Genomic DNA, 22,712 nt, shown 5'->3' with positions numbered 1-22,712 from the left:
CTGAGCTATGCCGAATTTTGTGATGAATGCTTTGCAAAATTTATCGGAATAATCATTGCATACTTTTAGGTTGGCACTAAAAACTATTAAATTCACTTGCTGCTCAGTTATGTTCGCCTGGTATTTCATCTGCTGATTTGACACTTTTTGGACATTCGCGACATCTTCCAGGGCGAATCAAAATTACAACTAAAACGCCAATTCTATGTGAATTAGTGCACATTTTAAGCGCCAACAGCTGAAACTATTGAAATTGAATTAAAACATCATTTGATTACATTTAGCATGTATTTTGACGCGATTTATTATTATGAAAATGTTAAGTCTAATTACGTTTACAAACTAATTATGTTTTGTGGCCTGCATATTGATATTTGCTAATCGTTGCCGTAGTTTAGACATTTCAAAAACAAAAAAAAATCTAATATATAGAAATTTACAGTTAATTGTGTTTGGATAATTCAACGCTATCTTACAAGTTTATATGTGTTTTTGGGTGTGGGACTAAGTATGTGTTGAATTTATACGCTCACGCAAAAGCACTGGTGAATATTATTGGATACACTTGAATTTTGTGTGTACAACGAAACAGAATTTTGCATTAACATCTATATGAATTTTAAAATACACCAAGAGACACCGTGCTTTGCCAGAGCGCCTTTACACAGCAAGCGATACAACAAGTTTAAAAGGAAAAAGAACATATTGGTAATGAATGGGCTTAGGATTATATCAAAGAATTGATTAATCCGGCTAACGTATTGTGTTGATTGTTGGGATTTAAAAAAAAAAAATGTATTACTTTTGTTGGTGTTGAAGAATTTGTTTATGGTGTTTGCTAGTTGTGATTGAGAAGGTGTCTACTTAATAAAGGCCTCGGGTGGTATTTTGTTTTCCTTAAAGAGTTTCTCGAACACAAAACCGGCATAATTGAAATCCCAATTGGTTTCCTCGAGACATCTGCAAAAATCAATAAATCAATTAAATAGTATTCAGCTTTCTATATAGATCGGTGTTGTGCTACTCACTTGCGACTCCAGTCGAGGTTCATTTGGCTCTGTGTGCTCATCTGTTGCACCATTTGCATTTTGGTTGCATCGTCGAGTTGGGCGGGATTGACACTTGTCGCTGTCGCAGTCGGTGGAATTGTCGGTGGTGGCAACAGTGCCACAGCTGCTGTTGGTGGCTGACCTTGCTGCAAACGATTCTGCAGCGAAGTTTCGCCCACAGCTGCTGCAACTGCAACGTTGCTGGGCATTGGTGCGCCCGGTGCAGGCTGATGCTGGCTGCGCTTAAATTCACGCAACTGCTCGGGTGTGGCGCTGGTTATAAAGATGGTCTCGTTGCGAATGCAGAAGCCCGTGTTCTGTGGCACCAGCACGAATGTGCGCACAAAGTGCCGCAACTCGTAAAACGTCGAGGTGTCCGTGTCGCCAGTAAACTCTTTAAACAGACCTGTTACAGTGAACACCATCATTTGGGGCTGCAAAAAGAAGACAATTGCAAGAGTTAGTAAATATATTTTAGAAGTGAGGCGAAAGCTGAACTAAAATGATAACGTTGACCACCTGTAACATTATCTCCTTAACTATCATCACTTACATTGTATATGGTCAGATCCACAGAGAAGGTGCGACGCTCGTGGACTGTGCGTGGCCATTCGTCGAGGGCGGATACGCAAGCGAGACGACCACTCTTCAGGAACTTTGTGCGTGGATCGTCCCGTTCGTTACTTATAATGCGACGTAGATTACGATTGAACTTCCGGAAGTTGTTCAGTCTGCAAAGCAATGCGATCAATATCTCGATTGGAGAAGTAATCGGAAGTTAAAGACTTACCTGCCGCCCTGACTCATCGGAGGCATGGACATGGAGAGCAGGGCGTGCTCATGATAGGCATCGAGCAGCGGCTGTCGGTTGCCGGAATCAAAGATGTTAAAGTACTGCTCCAAAAATTGTCGAACCAACTCAGCGCCCGCGCTGTCGCATAGAAACGATGCCTTGGCCGGTGGCATGACGCCGCTCGATTCGCTCAACTCAAAGCCATCCTTAAAGGCACATCCGATTAATATTAGTTAAAATTGGAATGTAGATGAGGATAATATACTTACCAGCTTTACTAGTTTGGGAAACTTTCGTCTTACTTCGCTGTAAATAGTTTTCAGTTGAAGGATATTGCGCCCGTTTTTAGTCGTGGCATTAGTATCGAGTTTAAAATATACAAAGGCATCGCATCGACATCGTAACGATAACGATAACGAAATCGATAAATCGCTTTGACCGTTTTGTACATTGCAATTTCGTACACTTTCACCTGTCGCTTCGCGTCAAACTCTTTGCACATATATTATTTCATATGTGTCGCAAATAAATTATTTACTTTACTTTCTCAACATGTGTTGTGCAGGCAATTGCATTTGGTTTTCATTTAAATGCGCTTTGTTGAACGGCGCGCAAGCTTTATTGACTATACATTTGAAAGTGAGCCAAACTTTTGAACAGTTTTCTATTGTTTTTTTTTTTCATCTTTTTTTAATTTATTTACAAACTTTTGTTTTTTGTATCTTTTTTTTGCTATTTTCTTGTTTTTATATATATTTCTTTTTTCGTTGAGCACTCCAAACGTCGCCGCACAAAAGCTCGTTGCTGCAGCACCATCGTCAAGTCATAAAGTCGTTAAATACTAATTTATAGCTTATTTGTTATCGTTTATCGTTATCGTACTTTTTTTTTGTAGTTTGCACGCTGCAACCGCAGATAGACAGAACATTCGCCAAGTTAAACAAAAGGCTTGCAACAAAACGCAGACTCGTCGTTTAGCTATAGAAAATAAGGCCGCCAACGCCAGCATGTCTGTCAGTGTATGTTGTTCTTTTTTTTTTGTAGTGGTGATCGACGTCAGTCATGTGGTCTGAAAGTCCTTGCCGCCGCCGTCGTCATAATTGTGGGCGTGTGTGTTTAAGTGTATTGTTATGCGTAAGTGCGTAAGAGGAAGATAGCTTGCTTGGCGTGCGCACCCAATTTTCATCAGACAAAATAGCCAACAACAATAACAATGACGCTGCGACAACAGCAGGAGCAACAACAACAACAGCAATAGCAACACAACAACACAGCACACTTTACAGGTGTTCATCGTAATTTGGGCGCAGCGGCTCCCACCACAACAAGATGGCGATCGGCCGCCTATACTATACGTGTATGCGTTTGTGTGTGTGCAATGCGTACGTGTGCGTTGCGCGCAAGCATGCATTTATCGCGTTTCACGTGGTTTTGCTTTCGATTTCTGTTTTGTCGATATATATCTCAAACCTCTTTAAAGATTTGCTCGTTATTTGTCGCATTCACAACACAACTCGAGCAACAACAACGGCAACAGTGAGCGGAGAGGGAGAGAGGAAAGCGGGCAGCTCAACCAACGCTATTTGCTGCATGTTCGTGTCTTCATAACGGGCTTGCAAACGCTCCGTTCAAATTTTTGAGTACTCGTGTGTTAGTCCGTTAGTCGCTGGCAGTGCTGCCATATCGCTGCAATTAGAGTGCGTTGTGTGGAGTTTGCTTCTTTTGTAAATGTTTTTTTTTTCTTTTCTTTTTTTATCCATTGAGATATTTTTTCTCTTATTTTCTTTTTTCGCTTTTTTTTCAGAACTGTCTAAAGCTTGGCTCTACTTGTGGTTTGCCTCAAGTGTGACAAGTGTTTCTTTTTCTACAAGGCTAACAAATGCATTTGCCTTGGGCGAAAAAAATCTGTATCAAGAATCAGAAAGCGACAGATCGCGTTCGAAATTGCAACGCGGTTCGTTCAAACAACGCATTTCTTAATAAGAAAACAGAAATGTTGAAATGGAATATGAGAACATGGCACGTGGATCCTTAAAAGTTATGAGACAAACACACAACTCTTAGCTCGGTTCCCGCGTAGTTTGCATTGCTTGGGCTGCCACATCCTTGCAAGGAAAGAGTATGTTTTGAATTAAGAAATCACACTATAGTATACCTGACAAATTGCTGTGGATCCTTATAGCGCAAACGGCAAGGATTATTGCGCAAAACCAGCTCCACAATCGGCAAGTAACGAAAGACCAGCAGATGGGCCAGCGATTGCAACTGTTGTCACAAAAGGAAAATAATTAATAAGAAGGATATGCTTAAGTATCATATCAATATGAACTATACTAAGATATAACGTGAACTCACCTTATTGTCGCCCAGATAAAGTATCTTGAGATTTGGCAAACGCTTGTCGGCGCCCTTGAATGCCTCCATGGTGCTCATTTGATTATCGTTCAGATTGATTGCCTCCAAATCGGGAATATTTTCGCATATTATGTCCAGGGCGCATGACATCACATTGCTACGAAAGAGCGGACAAAACAGTGGCTTCATATCGGGATCGGCGTGGAATTTGGACAAATCCAAGGCCTTGGTCTGCACATTGTATCGCTTGGCCATCACAACCTTCATCTTGGCCTTGAACTCATCGTCAATGGTGACCAATGGAATACCGTTGCGCACACGCGGCATCAAACGGAATCCATCCGGCAACTGGGCGTGCCTGCCCAGCTGTTGTATGCGCTCGGCCACCTCAAAGTCATCCGTAAAGAAAAGGACGCAGCTGCGCTCCACTCGCCAATATTGCGGGATGAAGACGTGCGGTGACATTGCTGCCAGCAAGGCGCGCAACAGCGTCTCCTTGTCGTAGATCTGGCCATTGTGTATCTGAGATAGAGACGAGAGAGAGAGAGGGGATAGAAAGCAAAACTAGTTAATTAATTGCTGCTTAATTAACGCAAATCACCGATTGTTTATCTGTCAATTGAGCGTTTCATATAGATAACGTTCATGAGAACGGAACGCACGTGCTCCACTTTCGATTATAATTATTATTAGAACAAAATTATACTTTATTTATAACTTTAGCGAAATAAGTTTGCAAATTGTTATAGTAATATGGAACTTTAATTGTATTTGCATTAAGATGTAAGCTAAAATTGTTGTATTCATGTAATTTGATGAAAACCAACAAATACGAATTATATTTATTTATTATCCTAAGACGAGACGATTGTAATTAAACAAAATATGCAATTCCATGAGTTTTTCTTTATTATACTGAAGTTAGATCACTTCTTTAGATATCGCTCTTGCGATAGTAAAACGATACTATCGATATTTCAGTATTCAGGGTGTCTACGCTACACATTAGTTATACTATAATTGAAATTTTATGGGTATTGGGGCGCTGGTTGCACTCTTGTTTGCTCGTTCCACATTTCGCAGTGCTGTTTGCTCATTGGATGTTGTTATTGTTGTATTTTATTTGGTATTTTTATGTTTTTTCTTTTTTTTTTGTTTCGCAGTTGCTGTTCTCATTATACGTTTTGTTCATGGCGCTGGCTAGCTATATAGCTCGTTACGTGCTCCACACTCGCAGTCGGGCAATTACTCAATATTTGCATACCAATTCTGCGATTTTTGACTCAACTCGCATTTGGGTTCGCATTCGGTTTCAAGTGCGCGTCCCTGTCTGCATAGTCTGGGGCCTCTTTGTGTTTTAATTACTTTTGGGTGCGCGCTCTCCGCTTATCTTCAAGTGTCTATGATTTAATTATGAGCATTTTGATTATGATTATGACGCACACACAACAAACAACACAACACACACACAGTCAGCACCCAAATTGTGGGCGTTTCCTTAAGCTCATATTTTCAATAGCATTTCCTGTCTGCTGTGAAGGTCAACGATATCGATAACTGGCTTATCGGCATCGCCAATTGCAGAGAGATAAACAAACAAACAAAATAGAATTGAATAGTATAAAATATAGTATCTAATACTATGTGCTGGCAACTGATTGTTCCGCCGTGCTCAATAGATAAAACTAAAAGTGACGAAGTCTCGTCATCCAAAACCCAAGCACCCCAAATTAGTCATCCACCCTTCATAACCCCCTCCATGCACCCTCTCTCCCCTCCCCCGTTGTGCTGGACATACTGCGCATTAAATGCGATAAGTGTATTTATTATATGAAGCACTAGAACACACTATATCTATGTCTATGTCTGTGTATGTGTGTGTGTGTGTTTTGTTATTTATTATTTAGCACTAATTAGGATATCGATATCGATAACGCACTCAACTGCAAACTAGGCTTAGCCCAGCTTAGTGTCAATTGCTTTGCTCGATAACGATATCGATAACGTCGCGTGGGGTGCTTTTAGTCTGAAAATATAATTTGAGCTAATTGCCGTCTTAGGTGCTACGGCTACGGCTACATAAATACACCAGTTACTTATTTATACTTATAGCTGATATCGACACTCGCTCGTTCTATTGCTGGGAAAATACGGAAAAATAACACTCACAGATCAAATACTCCACACACCGTTAACTGTGTGTAATCAGAGCTATGAAAAGACGATGACGATGCCGATGTCGATGTCGGTGAGTGTGGAGTATGCTAGAGAGGGTGATGGAAGGGAGGTGTAGTGGGTGGGTGTATGTTGCAAGAATAATGCGAATAGTAGACGGATGCCGCCTTTTTGTATTGTATACACAACAATGGGCAAGACACAAAAAAGAAACAACAAAGTTTATCATATGAATGATGACGCCGACGCATCAACAGCGACGACAACGTCGACTGCGACAGCGACTGCGACGCTGCGTCGCGTCGCGAAGTGGAGCTAGGTGGCTAACAAGCGCGCACCGGCAAACGCAACGGCATTCGACGGCAGCCGTGCGAGGTTCAAGCAACAAAACAACAGCCAACCCAAAGCCACCCACAGCCACAGCCACAGCAAATAGCAACACAGCAACACAGAAACCGAAACCGAAAGTAGCAAAGCAGAGACGAAAGAGCAAAAATGGGCAGCTGTTGCTCCAAGGATTTGGATGATAAGCGCTCCTGGAGCCCCGAGGAGACCAAAAATGGCGTAAGTATAGCAAAGGCAAGCCAACAGAGAACAGCTAAAGTGAAAGAGACCTTGACATTGTTATGCTAATCCGAATGTTGGATACCCTTTCTTTTACTTTGGACGCAGAGCACCACATCGACAATTATAGCACAGCCCATGGATGATGTGGGAAGCACGGGTGTTTTTACCTTGACACGCACCACAGCGAACACAACCACAACAACAACAACGAAAGCAGGCACAACGACGACAACAACAACAGAAACAGCAACAACAGCTGATTCTCCTGCCCAGGATTAGCTGAGTAGCTAGCAAAATATTTTTGTAATTACTACCTTTTTTTTGGTTTTGTTAAATTTATATATATATATGTGTGTATATAAGTGTGCATAAGTATATATTATAATCTATATATATATATAAATTTTATTTAATTATTTTTTTTTTTTTTTGGTTTTGGAGTACAAAACATTTGTGACATGTGTGTTTGCATGACAAGAGGAAGAAACGAGTGCAAACGTGAAGAATGCTTCTCTCTCGCTCTCGCACTCGCGTGTGTGTTTCTGTGAATTAGTTATTGCTGCCTCCCAACCATCGAGTACTTAATTGTTATTAATATAAAGTTCACGTTAGTGCACAAATGGCCATTTAAAGAGTTCTCGAAATACAATTGTTGAATAAACCTTGTGTGATTCGTCAACCTTTATTTTTGTTACTTTTGTCTACACAAATAAACAAACCCAAACCCAAGCGTAGACAAAACTTTGCCGGTTTTGCGATAAGAGAGCGAGAGAGCTCACTTGTAGCCACTCACAGCAACACAGTATCTTTCTCTCTCCTCCCACTCTTCCCACCCATCTGATCGAGCTGCACACGCATTCGCACATTGCGAAGCGATGACATCAGGGCAAGGCAAAAGGCGATGCCGTTCGTTGCATACTTAGCAAAAGAAGAAGAGGAAGCAGAGCAACAAGAAATGATAGTGAGAGTGCGAGTGCGAGTGAGAACACAAACGGGAGTTAGCAATGTGCTTATTTAGAATAGCGTGTGTAACAGGAAGCAAAAGACACACGCACGGACACACACACGCACACGCTGATGACTCAGTGGTGAAAAGGTGAAAAGAGCATTGGAGCAAAGAGAGTGAATTAGGTGACTCAAGATGCTCGATGCTCATTGATTGCACCGCGCGTGTGCGCTATAATAAATTTAATGCACTCCACTGCACCTGCTTTACTTCATAACAATAACAATAACAGTAATAATAACAATGGCAGCAAATGCAATACGAAAGTAAGCGACTACTGGATGCTCTATGCCAATCAAAAATAGTATTGCAGCCTCTTGTTGTAGTTTACAATGTGTAGAGAGTATGTTGAAAATCCAAGTGCATTTCAATACTACATTTTAACATATTCGCCATTGATTTCACAAATATTTGCATATTATAACAATTATCCAATGGGATGCGAAACATGTATTGCCATGCAAAACAAGTCAATTGAAATATACAAATGCATTCGATTGGCGGTCATTTGAATCTGTGCCTGGAATCGATAAACTTGCTTGCGGCGACTTTTCTTCCGCTTTACAGCAATTACAAACAACAACAAAGCCAAAGTTAGCTTAATTAATAAGCAATTTATACAAATTCAAATAATTCCAAAACCCTCAGTACACAAACTTAACTTTTCAATGAAAGCTTAAAATTTCATAAGCTTTAACGTTTACACTTGTCTGCCTGTCACCCGACACACCCTGTGACGCTGCATTGCCCAAGAGACGGTGCTCTGCTGTCAACAAGTTGGCGCCTCTGATCTCATTTTAATTCGAGTCTACGCCAGAGCCAATACTCCTGAAATTCTTTCATGACGTGACCAATGTCAAAGTTTAGTTCAAAGACTACTTCGCCATGTATATTTCCAGTTCCATAAAGGAAGCAGCACAACAAGATCGACAGCGTTGCCACCTGGTGTCATGGAAGTCGTAACGTATCGATTAAGATGGGAGCAGCAGTTAAAACTTCAGCCTAAATGCAGGCAACACTTATTTAAAGTTTATCAGCAACGCGTTGAAGAACTGATTAGTTTAATCAATTTCGCTACATATAGAAGAACAAGTAAACTAGCACAATTGCCAAGATAAACACACAAAGAAAGATAGAGAGAAAGAGGCGACAACAGAGAGACACTCCCTTTCTCTGTCTGATGTATTTGAAGCAAATGCAAAAAAAGCAAAAAAAAAAGGGGGGGGAGAAGACTACGCCGAAGAAGCAACATGTGTCGCTCACCATACTGAGTATAGTATGTATGTATGTATGTAGATAAAATAATTTGAGCATGCACAGACGACGATCGACCCTAAAGTCAACAACAAATGACGACGTGCTTTGGACATTATTGTTGTTGTGGTGACCACTGCCTGCAGATCGCACAAGCTCCGTCTTTCTTTTCCCCCATTCGCATTCCCATTTCCATTCACTCTCCCGGGGTTAATTTTGAGGGAGACGACGACGCAGATAGAAAACTGAACAGAACTGAAATTGGAACGCCGCCCGTCTCGTTGTCGTTTTGTCGACACACCCCTGGGAGACTCGGCCTGCTATCGGGGGGTTCGACGATCGCAACAGCAACAGCAAAAAAAAGAATAACAAAAAATTCTACGCTGTTGTCAGTGCAAACGCGACTCTTCAAGCAAACAGACGACTCACAATTTTCCACGGGCCAAACGACCGATTTCAATTGTAACAACGATCATGAAGTTCACTGTTGTACTGCTCCTCGCGCTCCTCGTGGCGCTGATTGCTCAACTTAGCGCAGCGTTGCCCATGACCAACGATGCCGAGTTGGTGGCTTTGGACTCCAACGAGGAAAAGTCGAGTGACGGCAGAGCTTCAGCGGGACAACGTCAGGAGACGGCACACATGGTTATCGCGCCACGAAAACTGGAGGAGGAACCGGTGGAGCCCCGTTCGGCTATGTTCGATACCATTGTGGAGGAGCTGCATGCGGCGGGCGTGCAGACTGCGGACAAGCGACAGCTGGAGACGCTCAGCTACAAGGACTTGACACGATTGCTGGCCCTGTGGCATCTAACGCAGCGACGCACCTATTACGAGGCTGACGAGAATCGTGTGCCGCCCACAACATCCGATTAGGGATTTCGTGATCGTCGACGTCGACGTCTCCCAGCAAACTTTTAAATTTTACTCATTGTTTAGTTTACAATTTTATTTGCTAAGCACTTAAAAAAAAAAAAAACTGGTTGGTGTTCCCAATAAAAAGGCAAAGCAAAAACGTGAATCGATTCCCCTCACATCACCGCATATTTATGCAATATCCTTTGGCGGCAGCTCCTCGGAGCTGGCGGTGCTGCTGGTGTTCGTGACAATGACGCGCGGCATTTGCTTGCGTTGCAAACGTTTCGCCAGCGGTGGCACAAAGAGATCATGCTTGATGAGCGTACAGTCCGCATCCTGATAGATCGGTCGATTGTCATCCCATTTGAGCCAGGCAAAGCAATAGGACAACAGCCAGCCGCCCACAAAGGCGATGGCAAAACCCAAGGCTGCATACCACATGTAGCTAATGCGATACAGGTAAAAATACGATTCCGTCTCAGGTTCGGCGCGTGTCGAGTTCGTCAGCAGCACATCGATGGCGTAGCTGCGTTGTATGGGACACCCCTCGGTAGTCATGTCCAGGCTGGGTATGGGCGGCTTCGGCTGTCCGAAACCAATCCAAAAGGAGAAGGCCAACGACAGCAGCAGGGCGGCAAGGGCTCCCTTTTGGTTCGCCGACGTCGAATACATGCCCAGCGTAAAGAGGCCTAACAGCGGACCACCAATGATGCCAAAGATGGAGAGCGCCGCCTGTAACAAACCGCCAATGGAGCCGGCCAAGAAGGCCATGCCGACGCACAGGGCACCATAGAAGACCGACAGCAACTTGGAATACCAGAGCGTCTGGCGGTCCGTGAGGGTTCGTCCAGCGCAACAGCGCACCAGGGGCTTCAGGTAATCCTCCAGCGTCACAGCCGACAGTGAGCTTATTGCCGAACTAATCGTCGAAAGGCTGGCGCAAAAAATACCCGAAACAAAGAGACCCGATAGTCCAGTGTATTCGCCCATGGTGTCCAGCACAAAGAGCGGCATCACTTGATCCCGGGAGTTAACGCGTCCCTCCAGCAGCGGATCGCATTCGCGATAATACCAATAGATGCACAGTCCGGACAAGCAGGTGCTCAGACTGAGCAGACAAAGGATGGGCAGACACCACCAGAGGGCCGCACGCGCTGACCGTAGATTCCTTACGGCAAGCAGTCGCTGCACCTGGGTTTGATTGACACCATAGATCGCTAGGTAGGTGGCACATCCGCCTAGGACTTGGGTGAACCACGTATGCCGCTCGGTGGGATCTACGCTGAAGTTGCCAAAGTCAATGCGCCCATTGTCCACCGCTGTGCGCCATATGACATCCAAGCTGCCCGCCTTGATCCACGCAGCAATGATCACGCAAAAGATGGAGGCAAACATGAGCAGCGACTGATAGATGTCCGTCATAAGCACCGCCTTCATGCCACCCATTGTCGCATAAATGGTGCAAACGACGCCCACAATTATCACCGAAAAAATCTGACTCAAACCCGTGACGGCCTCCAGGGCCAAAGCTGGCGCATAAACCACAATGCCCATGTAGAGTATCATTTGCAGGGAGAAGGCCAACGATGCAGCCAGTCGAGTGGCATAGCCAAAACGTTGCTCCAGATACTCGTAAACACTCGCCGTCTTCAGACGATAGAATACCGGCAGTATGAGGTAGGCGGCAATGGGCGTGGACACCACATAAGAGACGTTAATGATGGCAAACATGGTGCCATACTGATAGATCTCCATGGAGACGCCGAGTATGGTGATGGCGGACATGAAGCTGGCCATTAAACTGAATGCCACCGGTGTGACGCCCATGGAGCGATCGGCCAGCAAATATTCCGTTGTGGTGCTCTGTTTGCTGCCCACAAAGCGATAGTAAAGCCCGATCAGTATGGAGATGATCAGGACAATCGCCAGTATGACATAATCCCAGGCACCAAGCGTAGCCATGTTAAAGCTCTGATCTGATCTGATCTGATGCGGCAACCTTCCAAAGATCTAGTGGATTCCCGATCCCTTGGGTGGCGCGACGCGTACTGCACGGTGCGTTTTTAGTTTTAACTTGGCCTTTAATCGACAGACAAACAGTTGTTGATATTTGATAGTTGATAAGCGGTCGCGATAAAACTCTTGAGTCTTGAGATTCTCTTAGCTATTGCTGTTGCTGCTAGCTGGCTTGCGGGCTTGCTGGCTAAAAAAGCTGGCCGGAGCTCGCGCGTCTTTAACGTTTGCCGGCCGTCAATGAAATGGGCCCAAATACGGTACGTATTACGCGCCTGCCATAAACACAGAACCGACCACAGCACTCTGGGCCCAAAGGCCGTCTTATTGTGTATTGTGTAGTATGTATTTTTGTTTTTCTTTTTATTGCTCCATTGGGCCGCCGCTGTGAGAGATAGCAGAGCTCGGCGACAGCACTTGCGGGACACATGCTGTGTGGAGACGTCGCCAAAACGACGATGCGACGCGGGCGACAACAGTGGGCACATGGAACCTGTACGGTGACTTAGCAGACTCCGATACACCGATAATGTGACAGAAAGATTGTTGCTTCGCCTAACCTACATATATCACGTGACATAAAGTAGTTGCTACAACACCTAAAGTCCTCTGATCATGTGATACCAAAGTTTGCAGCTACGGCACTTCGACAGCTTTATTAGAGCGCTAAACGCTGTTAGCAGCTAACTGTTAACAGAGACACCCTACCATAAACATCCACTGTAGACATCAATTTCAGCTCAATTTAGATTAAAACTATTTTCATCTTGAGGTCTCTCGACACTAATTCATAGACAAAGATACAAGCTAACAACACTGTTTGCATGGCAAAAATGTTTACGATTCATAAACACAACAGCAGGCGAGCGATTCGTCCAGACACTATTTTGTGCCCTTGAGCGGCGGCACAATCATATTGAAGTGTTTGTAATGATCATATATTTATCAAGAACACTACACTAAGAGCCACATTTGGGTCTGTTTACTTTGCTGCTTATCGAGGGTATTTGTAGTTTGGTTTGCCAAATTTTCAACATAACGGCCGAGATTCTATTAACTTAATTACGAAGTGCTCTCTCTCTATAAAGCATATACATTTATAGCAAGTCTTGAGAGGTGACAATATGTTATAAAAAACGTGCCAGCAATGCGAAAAGTCCAAAAAATACCCATATATGCAAGGCATTCTTGTCAAGTTGTATAATGCTTTGCTATGGCATCAATTTGCGAAGTAAACTAGCGAAATTCCCAAACACGTATAGTTCGATAATCTTTGAATTAGCGATAAATTGATAAGCGATAGGGAAACGAGCGTTAAGTGAATCAGTACATTCAAGTAAATCTAATCTATCCAAAGATATGATATATCACGATGATCAAACACTTACCGTAACTTGATACCAGCCAACGGCATTCCGCATCAGCTTGCTGAACTTGCCACGAGGAATTGGTGAACCACGTCGCCTGGAACTGGGCCGATCCTGCTGCAAGAATTGAACGATACGAGATGATGATGAGTTCGCAAACAAAAGCTACAATAAATGTATGTAACACTTACCTTTACTGTGGTGGTCATTTCACTCATGTCATCGTCCTCATCCCAACGTCGCACGTCCTGCATACGCAACTTCACATCGCTCTTATGGGGAAACTGTGATGTCTTAAAGCTGACGCGTCGCTTGTTCCGATCCTTTCGCCGCTGATGATCGTCATCTAAAAACAAAAACACAAACATACAAATGTGTTTGCTAAAAACGTAAATCGGCAACTCTGGGTAGCTTACCACCAAAGTCTTTTAGAGCCGAGAAACGAGATCCTCCTCCGCCACCATTGTTGCCACCTCCATTTCCATTCCCATTGCCACCATTATTATTGTTGTATCTTTGGCCACCGCCGCCACCGCCACGCTTAGGCATTGCTCAGTTCAACGCAGAAACGCAGAAGAATATGTAAATTAGCGAAATACGCTTGTAGTATGGTCGTCCACCAATTCACACAACACAAATAACAAGGTTTTTCTTTATCGCGTGCACACACACGTTGCAATTGTTGTGATGTTGTATTGGTAGTTGTTGTTGCTGCCTTCTTTTTTTTTTTTTGTTCGCGCAAAATTTGTGTATTCCGAGTGCCCGAGTTTTGTTTAGATTTTATGCAACCGACTAAATGAGCACTTAATTGACACACACAACCAAACACACGAACACTGGTTGCACTTACAACAATTCGTTGTTAATTTTCTTAAAGAGCGCGAGAATTTGCAACGCAATTTCACAAAATTATCAAAGTGTTGGTTGACAGTCTGTGATGTGTGATGTCGTGTGCTGTTTTCCAACACACATACGTATACTCACAAGCAACTCTGAACTCTCTGTGTTTCGCACACTGACCAAAATAAATGGCAACGCCAAAATTATATACACGAGCAATAGTCGAATACACTTTGAAATTAAAAATCGTACAACACACGACAGCTAGGCTTGCTTGAAGATCAGACTGTTCAAAGTGATGCCACAATAATGTGGTGAACTGAGTTTACACACGTTTTGGAAATATATCGTATTTTATGTTTTGCTTTTGTGTGGTCTGGTATATTTTAGTATATTTTCGAAATTTTGTTTTTGGTCACACGCCGAGACAGATATTAAATAAAACAGCTTTAAGAAAGCTTTGTGTTTAGAAACGAAGTAACATAGCCGGCGATATCAGTTGTTGTTTTTATATTTGAAAGTCATAAAATGTCAGCATATCCGGACTGTGCATTCCATTTGAGAGTTGCCGAAACAGAGGATGAGCTGGTGCAGAATCTCAGTCAAGTGATCAAGGTATATGCAGAAACCGCATTCCACCGGAACGGAACATTTCGCCTTGGTGTTTCAGGTGAGGAGATTGCGAATTAATCTGCCGACGCGTGTTTGGCTTGTGTGTGTGAGTGAGGTGACCTTAGATCACGTCTTGCCATTGACAAAGTCGAGTATTAAGTGGTGAATTGTTTGTTTCTCCCTCTCGCTAACAGGTGGCTCTCTAGTGCAGCTGTTAACGCGCGCCCTTGTTGCCCTTCAGTTGGACACAAGCGCTTGGAAATTTTTCTTCTGTGATGAACGCTATGTGCCCCATGACCACAATGATTCCACATTTAATGCGTATAAGACACATATGCTGACCAAATTGCCCAGCATACTGGAAAGTCAATTTGTGAAAGCGAATACATCGTTGCCTCTGGACAAATGTGCTCAGGACTATGAGACGGAGTTGAAACGTATATTCGGCAGTGCGAGCCCTGAGTTTGATTTGCTGTTGCTGGGCATGGGACCGGATGGACACACGTGTTCTCTGTTCCCAGAGCAACCAGAAAGCTTAGCGGAAAAGCAGCGTCTGGTCATTCCCATCAGTGATTCACCAAAACCGCCACCACAACGCATAACATTCACGCTGCCACTGCTCAACAATGCCAGGCAATTGGTCTTTGTGGTCACGGGTGCCAGCAAATCGGCTGTTGTCAAGGTTAGTACACAGAGAGATCGTTTTGCAATGTAATATGTAAGAAATATAATGCTTGATTTTTGTTTTGTGTTGTTTGCAGCGCGTGTTTGAGGAGCGCGATAAAGAGTTGCCTTCTTCATGGATAGAACCTGTCAATGGAGAGCTGACATTAATTGCGGACGCCGCTGCGGCTGCGTCATTAACGTCTAGACAAATCAAGTGCTGATTAGCAATAAATGTAAACAATAATCGTAGTGAATAAAGCACAATTTTCAAATGCGCGCCTTTCCCTATATGTATGTATGTATGTAGCAATTCTCCCACATTACACTGGCGTTGCCACTATATTATGTAAATGTAAAAAGCCGCAGACGGACAATAAAGGAAAATTTCCAGACAATACACAATTGAGAAATGCAGCTAAATTTTGAACCACGCCATTATTGCTCTTAATACAATGTAGGTGCAAATAGAGAATTTTGTATTAACTCATTGTAGCTGTCGTTCAAATTTTCAAAAACACGCGCCCATCATGTGCAGCAGTGCAGTCCAACTGCGTTGGCGCTGCCACTGCGTCGCTACGCAACCAGCGTTGTCGGATCAGGGCAAAACTTCAGCTTCAAGTGAAAATGTAAGCGAAACACAGGAAACCAAGTAAAACAAAAAGAAAACAACATAATAAAGAAAAACAGATTGGAAAAACACGCCAGGCAGTCAGGCAATGGCAAAATGAGCAAATCACCCGCAATGCCCGACAACATGATGACTCAATACGGCGGCGACTTTGATGCAGAGCGCGTGTGTCGCGTTTGCCTGCGAGAAGTGGGCGACTTCTACTTCATCTACGATGAGGCGCCCGTGGAGCAGGGCGCCAACATTGCCCAGATCCTCAACGAGTGCACGCGATACACGTGCGAGCGTTACGACAAGTTGCCGCATCACATGTGTGACACCTGCATCAAGGCGGCCTGTCAAGCGTATCGCTTTAAGCGCGACGCCGAGAAATCGTATCGCTCCTTGGTCGCGATGCTGGGCAGGACGCCAGCATTGAAGCCGAACAGCAGCGAGGTTTGCACACAGACCGAACAGCTGGCCATGCTGCAGTGCGGCATGTGTAGCGAACAGTTCTTGAATGCGCTCGAGTTGCGTTTGCATCGCAAGCGACAGCATAAACAACAGCAACTGGAGCAGCTGCAGTGTCAGGTGTGTGCGGCACAGTTCCAGCAGTTCCGCCAGCTGCGCACACATCTCATCGAGCAGCACAATCAGCCGTCCACATCGCCGCTGCTGCGACGGCGACCGCGTCTCGAGTGTGGCGACTGCAAGCGCGTCTTCAGTCGACGCGATCATCTGCAGCGCCACATGCGCACAGTGCACAAGGAACGCGATGGTGTCGACGAGATGGAGGGGGAGCAGTCAATGGACACTCCATGGCCGGCCATTGATGAGGCCACCATGCAGAGCGGCGATGAGTTGGAATCGGCCGCTGTGCTGCTCAACAACTGCGCCGCTGACGATGAGGAGGAGCAGGGTCAGGAGCGGGATCAACAGAGTGCGTATCAGAGTCACACGAATCCCATATCGAGCAACGAGGAGGCGGATGACGACGACGAACTTGAGGCGGAGGCCAAGCAAACGCTGTGGCTGCAAATCAAGCCAGAGCCGGAGCTGGAGCAACTGGATGCGGATGACAAGCGTCGCAAAAAGCCGCATAGCAAGCAGCAGAAAGAGGAGGAGCTGGAGGAGGCGCATGTGAAAGGTGAGCAGTAATTTAAGTGCAAAGTAAAGTCAGCTAATTGATGTGGTTGCTTTTGGTCGATCAGAGGAAGAGGAGCTGCTGCCAATTAAGCAGGAGCGTCAGCGCATGGATAGCGTGCGACAGCTGGAGGAGGGGGAGGAGGATGAGGAGAACGCGGAGCACTTCGAGGAAGCGCTGCACAGCTCCGAAGAGGAGGAGGAGGAGGCGGATGACGAGGAAGAGGTAGAGGCAGAGGAGGAAGAGCAGGAAGAGGAAGAGGCCGATGAAAGCGACTTGGAGGAGCTGGACGATGAGGAGAAGCCACCTGCAAGCGCCGAGACAAAAGTGCAAATTGTGCGCGAATATCTGCAGCAGGCAGGCACAGCAACTGGAACAGGAACCCAATCGACAACTGGTGGAAAACAGCGACGTCGACGCCGCAACAAGCAAACAATCGATGCACAACCAAATCCCGAGAATCGCTGCGACATCTGTCAGCGCACGTTCTCACGCCACTGCCATCTGTTGCGCCACAAGCTGTCGCATCTGGAGAAGAAGCCGCACAGCTGTCCCCACTGCCCAAAGGCCTTTGCACGCAGCGATCATCTGAAGGCGCATGTCCAGAGTCTGCACGGCAGCAAGGAGCACAAGTGTGTGCTATGCGAGGCGGCCTTCACACGCTCCGATGCGCTCGAGCGGCACAAGCTGAGCAAGCACAATGGCGAGGGACTCGATGCGAGCAGCGAACTGAAGCTGCAGCTCAGCGAACACACCTGCGAATACTGCGCGAAGCGTTTCTCGAGCAAAACCTATTTGCGGAAGCACACGCTGCTCCACACCGAGTTCCTCTATGCGTGCAAGAGCTGCGACGAGACGTTTAAGGAGCGGCAGCAGTTGCGGTGCCACGAGAAGACGCACACCGGCCAGCGGAACTTCCTCTGCTGCATCTGCGGCGACAGCTTTGCGCGCAACGATTATCTGCGCGTCCACATGCGACGCCACAACGGGGAGAAGCCCTACAAGTGTCGCTACTGCATCAAGGCGTTTCCGCGTGCCACCGATCTCAAGGTGCACGAACGGTGAGTGAGGATTTCCTTTAACTTCTTTCTGAGTCTCTTCTTGGGAACTGTCTCAAATCATTCTCTTTTCTTACCATGCCTTGCAGCTACCACACTGGCACCAAACCCAATCTGTGCAACACATGCGGCAAGAGTTTCCATCGCGCCTACAATCTGACCATACACATGCGCACACACACCGGCGAACGTCCGTACAAGTGCGATCAGTGCCCCAAGAGCTTCAGCCAGAGCAACGATCTCAAGGCGCACATCCGACGCCACACCGGCGAGCGGTATAAGTGTCCGCATTGCGATGCCTACTTCCTGCAATTGTATCACATGCGCAACCATTGCCTCAGTGCCCACAACAAGCACATCGAGACGAAGACGGGGCGCCTGCAACGCACCGGTCTGCTCGATGAGCCAACGCACTCGCATCTGACCACCGTTGTGATGCCGCCAGCGGCGCCGACGACGACCACAACAACTGCGGCGGCGGTGGCGGCAACGACAACGATGGCTGTGACATTGCCTGCGGCGGCCACGCCCCTTGTGCACTCGCCTGTCGCCTACAATACATCGTCGCCGGTGGCAACAGTGCAGGATGGATTTGTGAGCACCGCCAGCAATGCGGCAGCGACAGCAACGACGACGTCGACGACGACGCCGACACCTTTTGGCGCCTTCAACATAACGCCAGTTGTGATGGGTAAAGTGCATGCGCTCTCGCTCTCTTTCGTGTCCCCTACTATAGCAGCTATCTCTTTCCGTTTGCAGCGCATCTCATGTATAACCATGGCGGACAACACGACAGCCAGCAGAGCAATGCCAGCGGCAGCGAACGTGCAACGGGCAAATAGCCAACGATGCCATCGCAACGATTATCTATTACTTATTGTACAGTGGAAATCGCCTGAGCGGCACAACCAACCAACAATCTATATATTCCCAGTCCGTCTGACGACTTCCTTGCTTATATTACAATTGGGCTGATCACATTAAGTGTATCTCTTTCAAATGAAAACTCTCCTCTGCAAGGATTTATTGGAATCTGCGGCATGCCGCAGTTAGCTTTACCAGTGAAAGAATTGCTCGAATTATTGTTAATATTATGCATTTTGTGGCATAAGTAATTATATGTACTAACTAGCCCCTAACAGTATATATAATCTATAACGTTAAGAATTGTTTAATACTTTTGTATTTCTGCAAATTGATTATTAATGAAAGCAACTGATATTTGTAATTAAAACTACGACTACAAAAATATTTTGTAAATACACATGAAAATACATATGAAAATGGTGCAATGAATTCCACGTCTTTTTCTTTCCTCATATTTAAATTCCAGCATTACAAGGAAAAGGAATCCAAAATTATTTTCAAAATATATATATAATGATAGTCTTTTGTATACCTTATCTAAATTCCATCAGCATGGTTTAATTAAAAACAAAGAATCATCCAATATGTATTATATATATATTACTTAAAATATACCACACATATTATAATAATAAACTGAATAAATAAGCACAGAATGATTTTATTTTGCAAATCAACTTTTTTGTTATACATATTCATTTCTTAACGTAAGTTAACAGATTAAATTCAAAGTGAGAAAACTTAAATGAAAGCAGCAACTTAATTGTCAAATTATACGATTTTAGTTTCAAGTAAAAATAATATAAAAAAAGTTTGTTTTCAATAAATCTCTCTTAAACTAGCTTAGTATTCATTGTGTCTTAACACAAATTGCTTAAACATATTATTATTTCTATAAGAGCTGATCGTGAATACTTATTTTAAAAGGGAAATGAACGCAACATTAGTGTTGGGATTAAATTGAAACTGTTGGGCAAGAAAGATAATATGTGATTGATAAATGTAATATCAACAAATTTAATACAATAATACAACATCAATATCACAACAACATTTACGTATTAAGCGAACAAAAAAATTCATTTAAATTAAGTGAATCTCAAATGAAATCAGCTCTCGTTCCCCTCTTACTTTGCTTGCCACATGCGGCTGAGTCGTGGCTCCGGGAGTTGCAACTGATGCTTCTCTGCCTCGATCTGCTTCTCTGGCTTTGTTGCCTCCGTCTTGGCCAGCTTCAGATTGTGCTTGTTCTTGTTGGTGGCATTGTTGTTGCATCTCCTGGGCAGTTGCAGCTGCTTGCGGGCACGCAGCGCGTGTGGCAACTCGGAGGAGCGCATCGCAGGCGCAAACATCTTGTAGTTGCCAATATCCTCATGACCACCTGTGGCCACATTGCTGCTCTCATCCGTTGTATAGTCATCATCATCAGCATCGTCGTTCTCTTTCTCGCTCTGAACTCTGGCTGGCAATTTACTGGCTGCAGAAGCTTTCTTGTGCTGTTTTGTGGCATGCCCCATGCTGCGCCTGCCCAATCCCGAGCTGCGTCGCATTGTCTGCTCCATCACGCGCACCTTCATCAGCGGCGACTTCGTTGTCTTCTGCTGGGCAGCCAAGATACGCTGACTCGGCTTCCGCAATGCTGGCGACGCTCGATGATGCACCGTGTTCAACGCTCCCATCAGGCTCCGTTTTGCCGTAGGCGTCTCCTGCTTGCTGTTGGCATCCCCATTAGCCAGCTTGCGCTTGTGCAGATTACCAGTGGTTTTTGAGGCCGAATTCGTTATAGAAGCCAGCTTCCAGTTGGACGGAGTTTTACGCAACGATTGCGTGGATGCCGACAAGGCGGACATGTTCTTGTGGCCGAGGGGAGTGCGAGAAGCAACAGCCCCTGGAGTTGGAGGAGGTAACATCTTAGTGCTGGTCACCTGTTGCTTGCGGGCCGAGCTCTGCTGCTCCTTAGCCTGGCGCAGACGCACCCACTCGTTGGCCATGTGCTCCAGTATGTTCTCGCCATGGACGAGGAATGGAGAGCGAGTTCGCAACTCGTACGCTTGCACCAGATCGCTAATCTGCTGCTCAATCTTTGGCAGCTTGCTGCTAATTGCCTTCCGTTCGCGCTCCTCCTTCAGCAGCTGACCACCGCGATTGTTGAACCGATTCGGCTCATTTGCCTTGGCCTCCAAGGCCACCATGCGTGTCCAAATCTCTGCGCGACTCGCGAACAACTCAAATATCTCCTTGTTGTCATTATAGAAGCTCTTCAGATCATCCAGCTCCAACTCGTGCAACTCCAAAAGATCCTCATTGTACCAATCGTTGTAGTAGTTCGAGAAGCGCTTCCTCTCCTGCTCCGATTTGAGAGTCAAGTCCCACCACTTGCTGATCTCTAAGCGCAGCTGCTCAATGAACGTCTTCAGGTTCTGGCGACGCAGCTTCTGACACCGCTGCAGCTCTGCACTGAGCACATCATACGTTATCTGCGAATACTTAGTCGCCTTGCGCACTCGCTGCATCGTCACCTCATCCGTCTCCTGCAGACGTTCCCAGAGTACCTCAACCTTCTCGCGCATATCGTCGATGCGCTCGTGCAACTCCACCACCTGGGCCGCCATCTCGGCCCGCATGACGCGCAGCTTCTCTAGCATCTTCGGAGTCAGGCATTGATTCGCCTGACTCAACAGACGCTCATCTGCAGCAGTCAGTGGCAACAGCTGCAGCACCTTCATGTCCGCCTTGATCTCACTGCGCAACTTAAACAGCTCCTCCATGCGACGCGTCTTCTCCGCCCTCAACCGTTCCAAATGTTCTGCAAATGCGCACATTTCCTGCGGCTTTGGCAACGGATCTGCAAGCAAAGGCAGGGGCTGTTCCCCCAGCTCCTCGCACAGTTCCTCCTGCTGCAACAGCAGTTCACAGATCTCGTTGCGACGTGCTTGTAGTTCCTCTCGCAGATGCTCAATGCTCTTGTCCAGCTTCTGCTCCCACACTATTAGCGGCATATCCTCCGGCCTCTCTCCAATGTCCACGTTCCTGTGCATTAGACGATTGATCTCAGATGCCTCTACTTTGAGTGCATCAATGGCGTCGAGTATGCACTTCTCCTTCTCGTCTGATTCTGTCAATAAGTCCATATAAAAGTTACGCACGCGCTCCTCTAACTTCAATATCAACTCTTGGCAATATTCCTCGTCAAACATTTGCGACCACTTTTTGTTTAAAAGATCAACATCCTTGCTGGTGGCTGCGAGTATTGCTGCCTTCACTTGCAACATTGCCTCGTCCATTTTCATGAATTTATTTAAAACTTTTTCTTATTTTATGTATTTATTTTGATTTTTACTTGAGAAATGTGCTTACAAAAAAAAGGGACGCTATTTTCAATCGAACATTTCGGTAAATTTGAAACAGCGTGTAGCGTTGCCACATTTTGAGCCTGGCTGTAGCTGTTAAGTGTGGCCTGCCACACTTCGCAATGGTCCTC

At 45.4% G+C, this 22,712-nt stretch overlaps 7 protein-coding genes across 8 annotated transcripts; 4 read left to right on the top strand and 3 right to left on the bottom strand.

Moving 5' to 3' along the window:
• Window positions 1-284: 284 nt before the first annotated feature.
• LOC117578058 (nuclear RNA export factor 1) lies at window positions 285-14,383 on the bottom strand. 2 transcript variants are annotated; one of them, XM_034263192.2, is made up of 10 exons: window positions 13,854-14,383; window positions 13,629-13,783; window positions 13,459-13,554; window positions 4,198-4,719; window positions 3,998-4,107; window positions 2,112-2,148; window positions 1,840-2,048; window positions 1,603-1,780; window positions 1,029-1,483; window positions 285-960 (listed from the first exon to the last, which is right to left on the bottom strand). In XM_034263192.2, the coding sequence occupies exons 1-10, from the start codon at window positions 13,984-13,986 to the stop codon at window positions 861-863; spliced, it is 1,995 nt and encodes a 664-aa protein (XP_034119083.1). In that variant the 5' UTR covers window positions 13,987-14,383; the 3' UTR covers window positions 285-860. The 2 variants fall into 2 exon arrangements, with proteins under 2 accessions (XP_034119083.1, XP_034119085.1); XM_034263194.2 differs by having other exon boundaries at window positions 13,459-13,551.
• Window positions 6,735-7,352, top strand: LOC117578062 (salivary glue protein Sgs-3). The gene is made up of 2 exons (XM_034263198.2): window positions 6,735-6,936; window positions 7,045-7,352. The coding sequence occupies exons 1-2, from the start codon at window positions 6,868-6,870 to the stop codon at window positions 7,216-7,218; spliced, it is 243 nt and encodes an 80-aa protein (XP_034119089.2). The 5' UTR covers window positions 6,735-6,867; the 3' UTR covers window positions 7,219-7,352.
• LOC117578061 (uncharacterized) lies at window positions 9,587-10,224 on the top strand. The gene has a single exon (XM_034263197.2). It carries the CDS (start codon window positions 9,674-9,676, stop codon window positions 10,073-10,075), a length of 402 nt encoding a protein of 133 aa, XP_034119088.1. The 5' UTR covers window positions 9,587-9,673; the 3' UTR covers window positions 10,076-10,224.
• Window positions 10,247-12,647, bottom strand: LOC117578059 (putative sodium-dependent multivitamin transporter). Its single transcript, XM_034263195.2, has one exon. It carries the CDS (start codon window positions 12,017-12,019, stop codon window positions 10,247-10,249), a length of 1,773 nt encoding a protein of 590 aa, XP_034119086.1. The 5' UTR covers window positions 12,020-12,647.
• A 310-nt stretch (window positions 14,384-14,693) lies between the features above and the next one.
• On the top strand, window positions 14,694-15,827 carry LOC117578060 (probable 6-phosphogluconolactonase). The gene is made up of 3 exons (XM_034263196.2): window positions 14,694-14,947; window positions 15,084-15,571; window positions 15,651-15,827. The coding sequence occupies exons 1-3, from the start codon at window positions 14,806-14,808 to the stop codon at window positions 15,774-15,776; spliced, it is 756 nt and encodes a 251-aa protein (XP_034119087.1). The 5' UTR covers window positions 14,694-14,805; the 3' UTR covers window positions 15,777-15,827.
• A 331-nt stretch (window positions 15,828-16,158) lies between these two features.
• LOC117578057 (zinc finger protein 768) lies at window positions 16,159-19,653 on the top strand. Its single transcript, XM_034263191.2, has 4 exons — window positions 16,159-17,309; window positions 17,374-18,367; window positions 18,454-19,055; window positions 19,124-19,653. Exons 1-4 carry the CDS (start codon window positions 16,280-16,282, stop codon window positions 19,204-19,206), a joined length of 2,709 nt encoding a protein of 902 aa, XP_034119082.1. The 5' UTR covers window positions 16,159-16,279; the 3' UTR covers window positions 19,207-19,653.
• Window positions 19,654-19,998: 345 nt separating this feature from the next.
• Window positions 19,999-22,618, bottom strand: LOC117572307 (protein regulator of cytokinesis 1-like). The gene has a single exon (XM_034255041.2). The coding sequence runs from the start codon at window positions 22,519-22,521 to the stop codon at window positions 20,359-20,361; it is 2,163 nt and encodes a 720-aa protein (XP_034110932.1). The 5' UTR covers window positions 22,522-22,618; the 3' UTR covers window positions 19,999-20,358.
• Between the last annotated feature and the right edge of the window lie 94 nt (window positions 22,619-22,712).

Source organism: Drosophila albomicans, chromosome X (genome assembly GCF_009650485.2).
Source record: "Drosophila albomicans strain 15112-1751.03 chromosome X, ASM965048v2, whole genome shotgun sequence".
NCBI lineage: Eukaryota > Metazoa > Arthropoda > Insecta > Diptera > Drosophilidae > Drosophila > Drosophila albomicans.
Note: the sequence above shows the minus strand (reverse complement) of the source record. Positions and strands in the feature narration are given on the sequence as shown.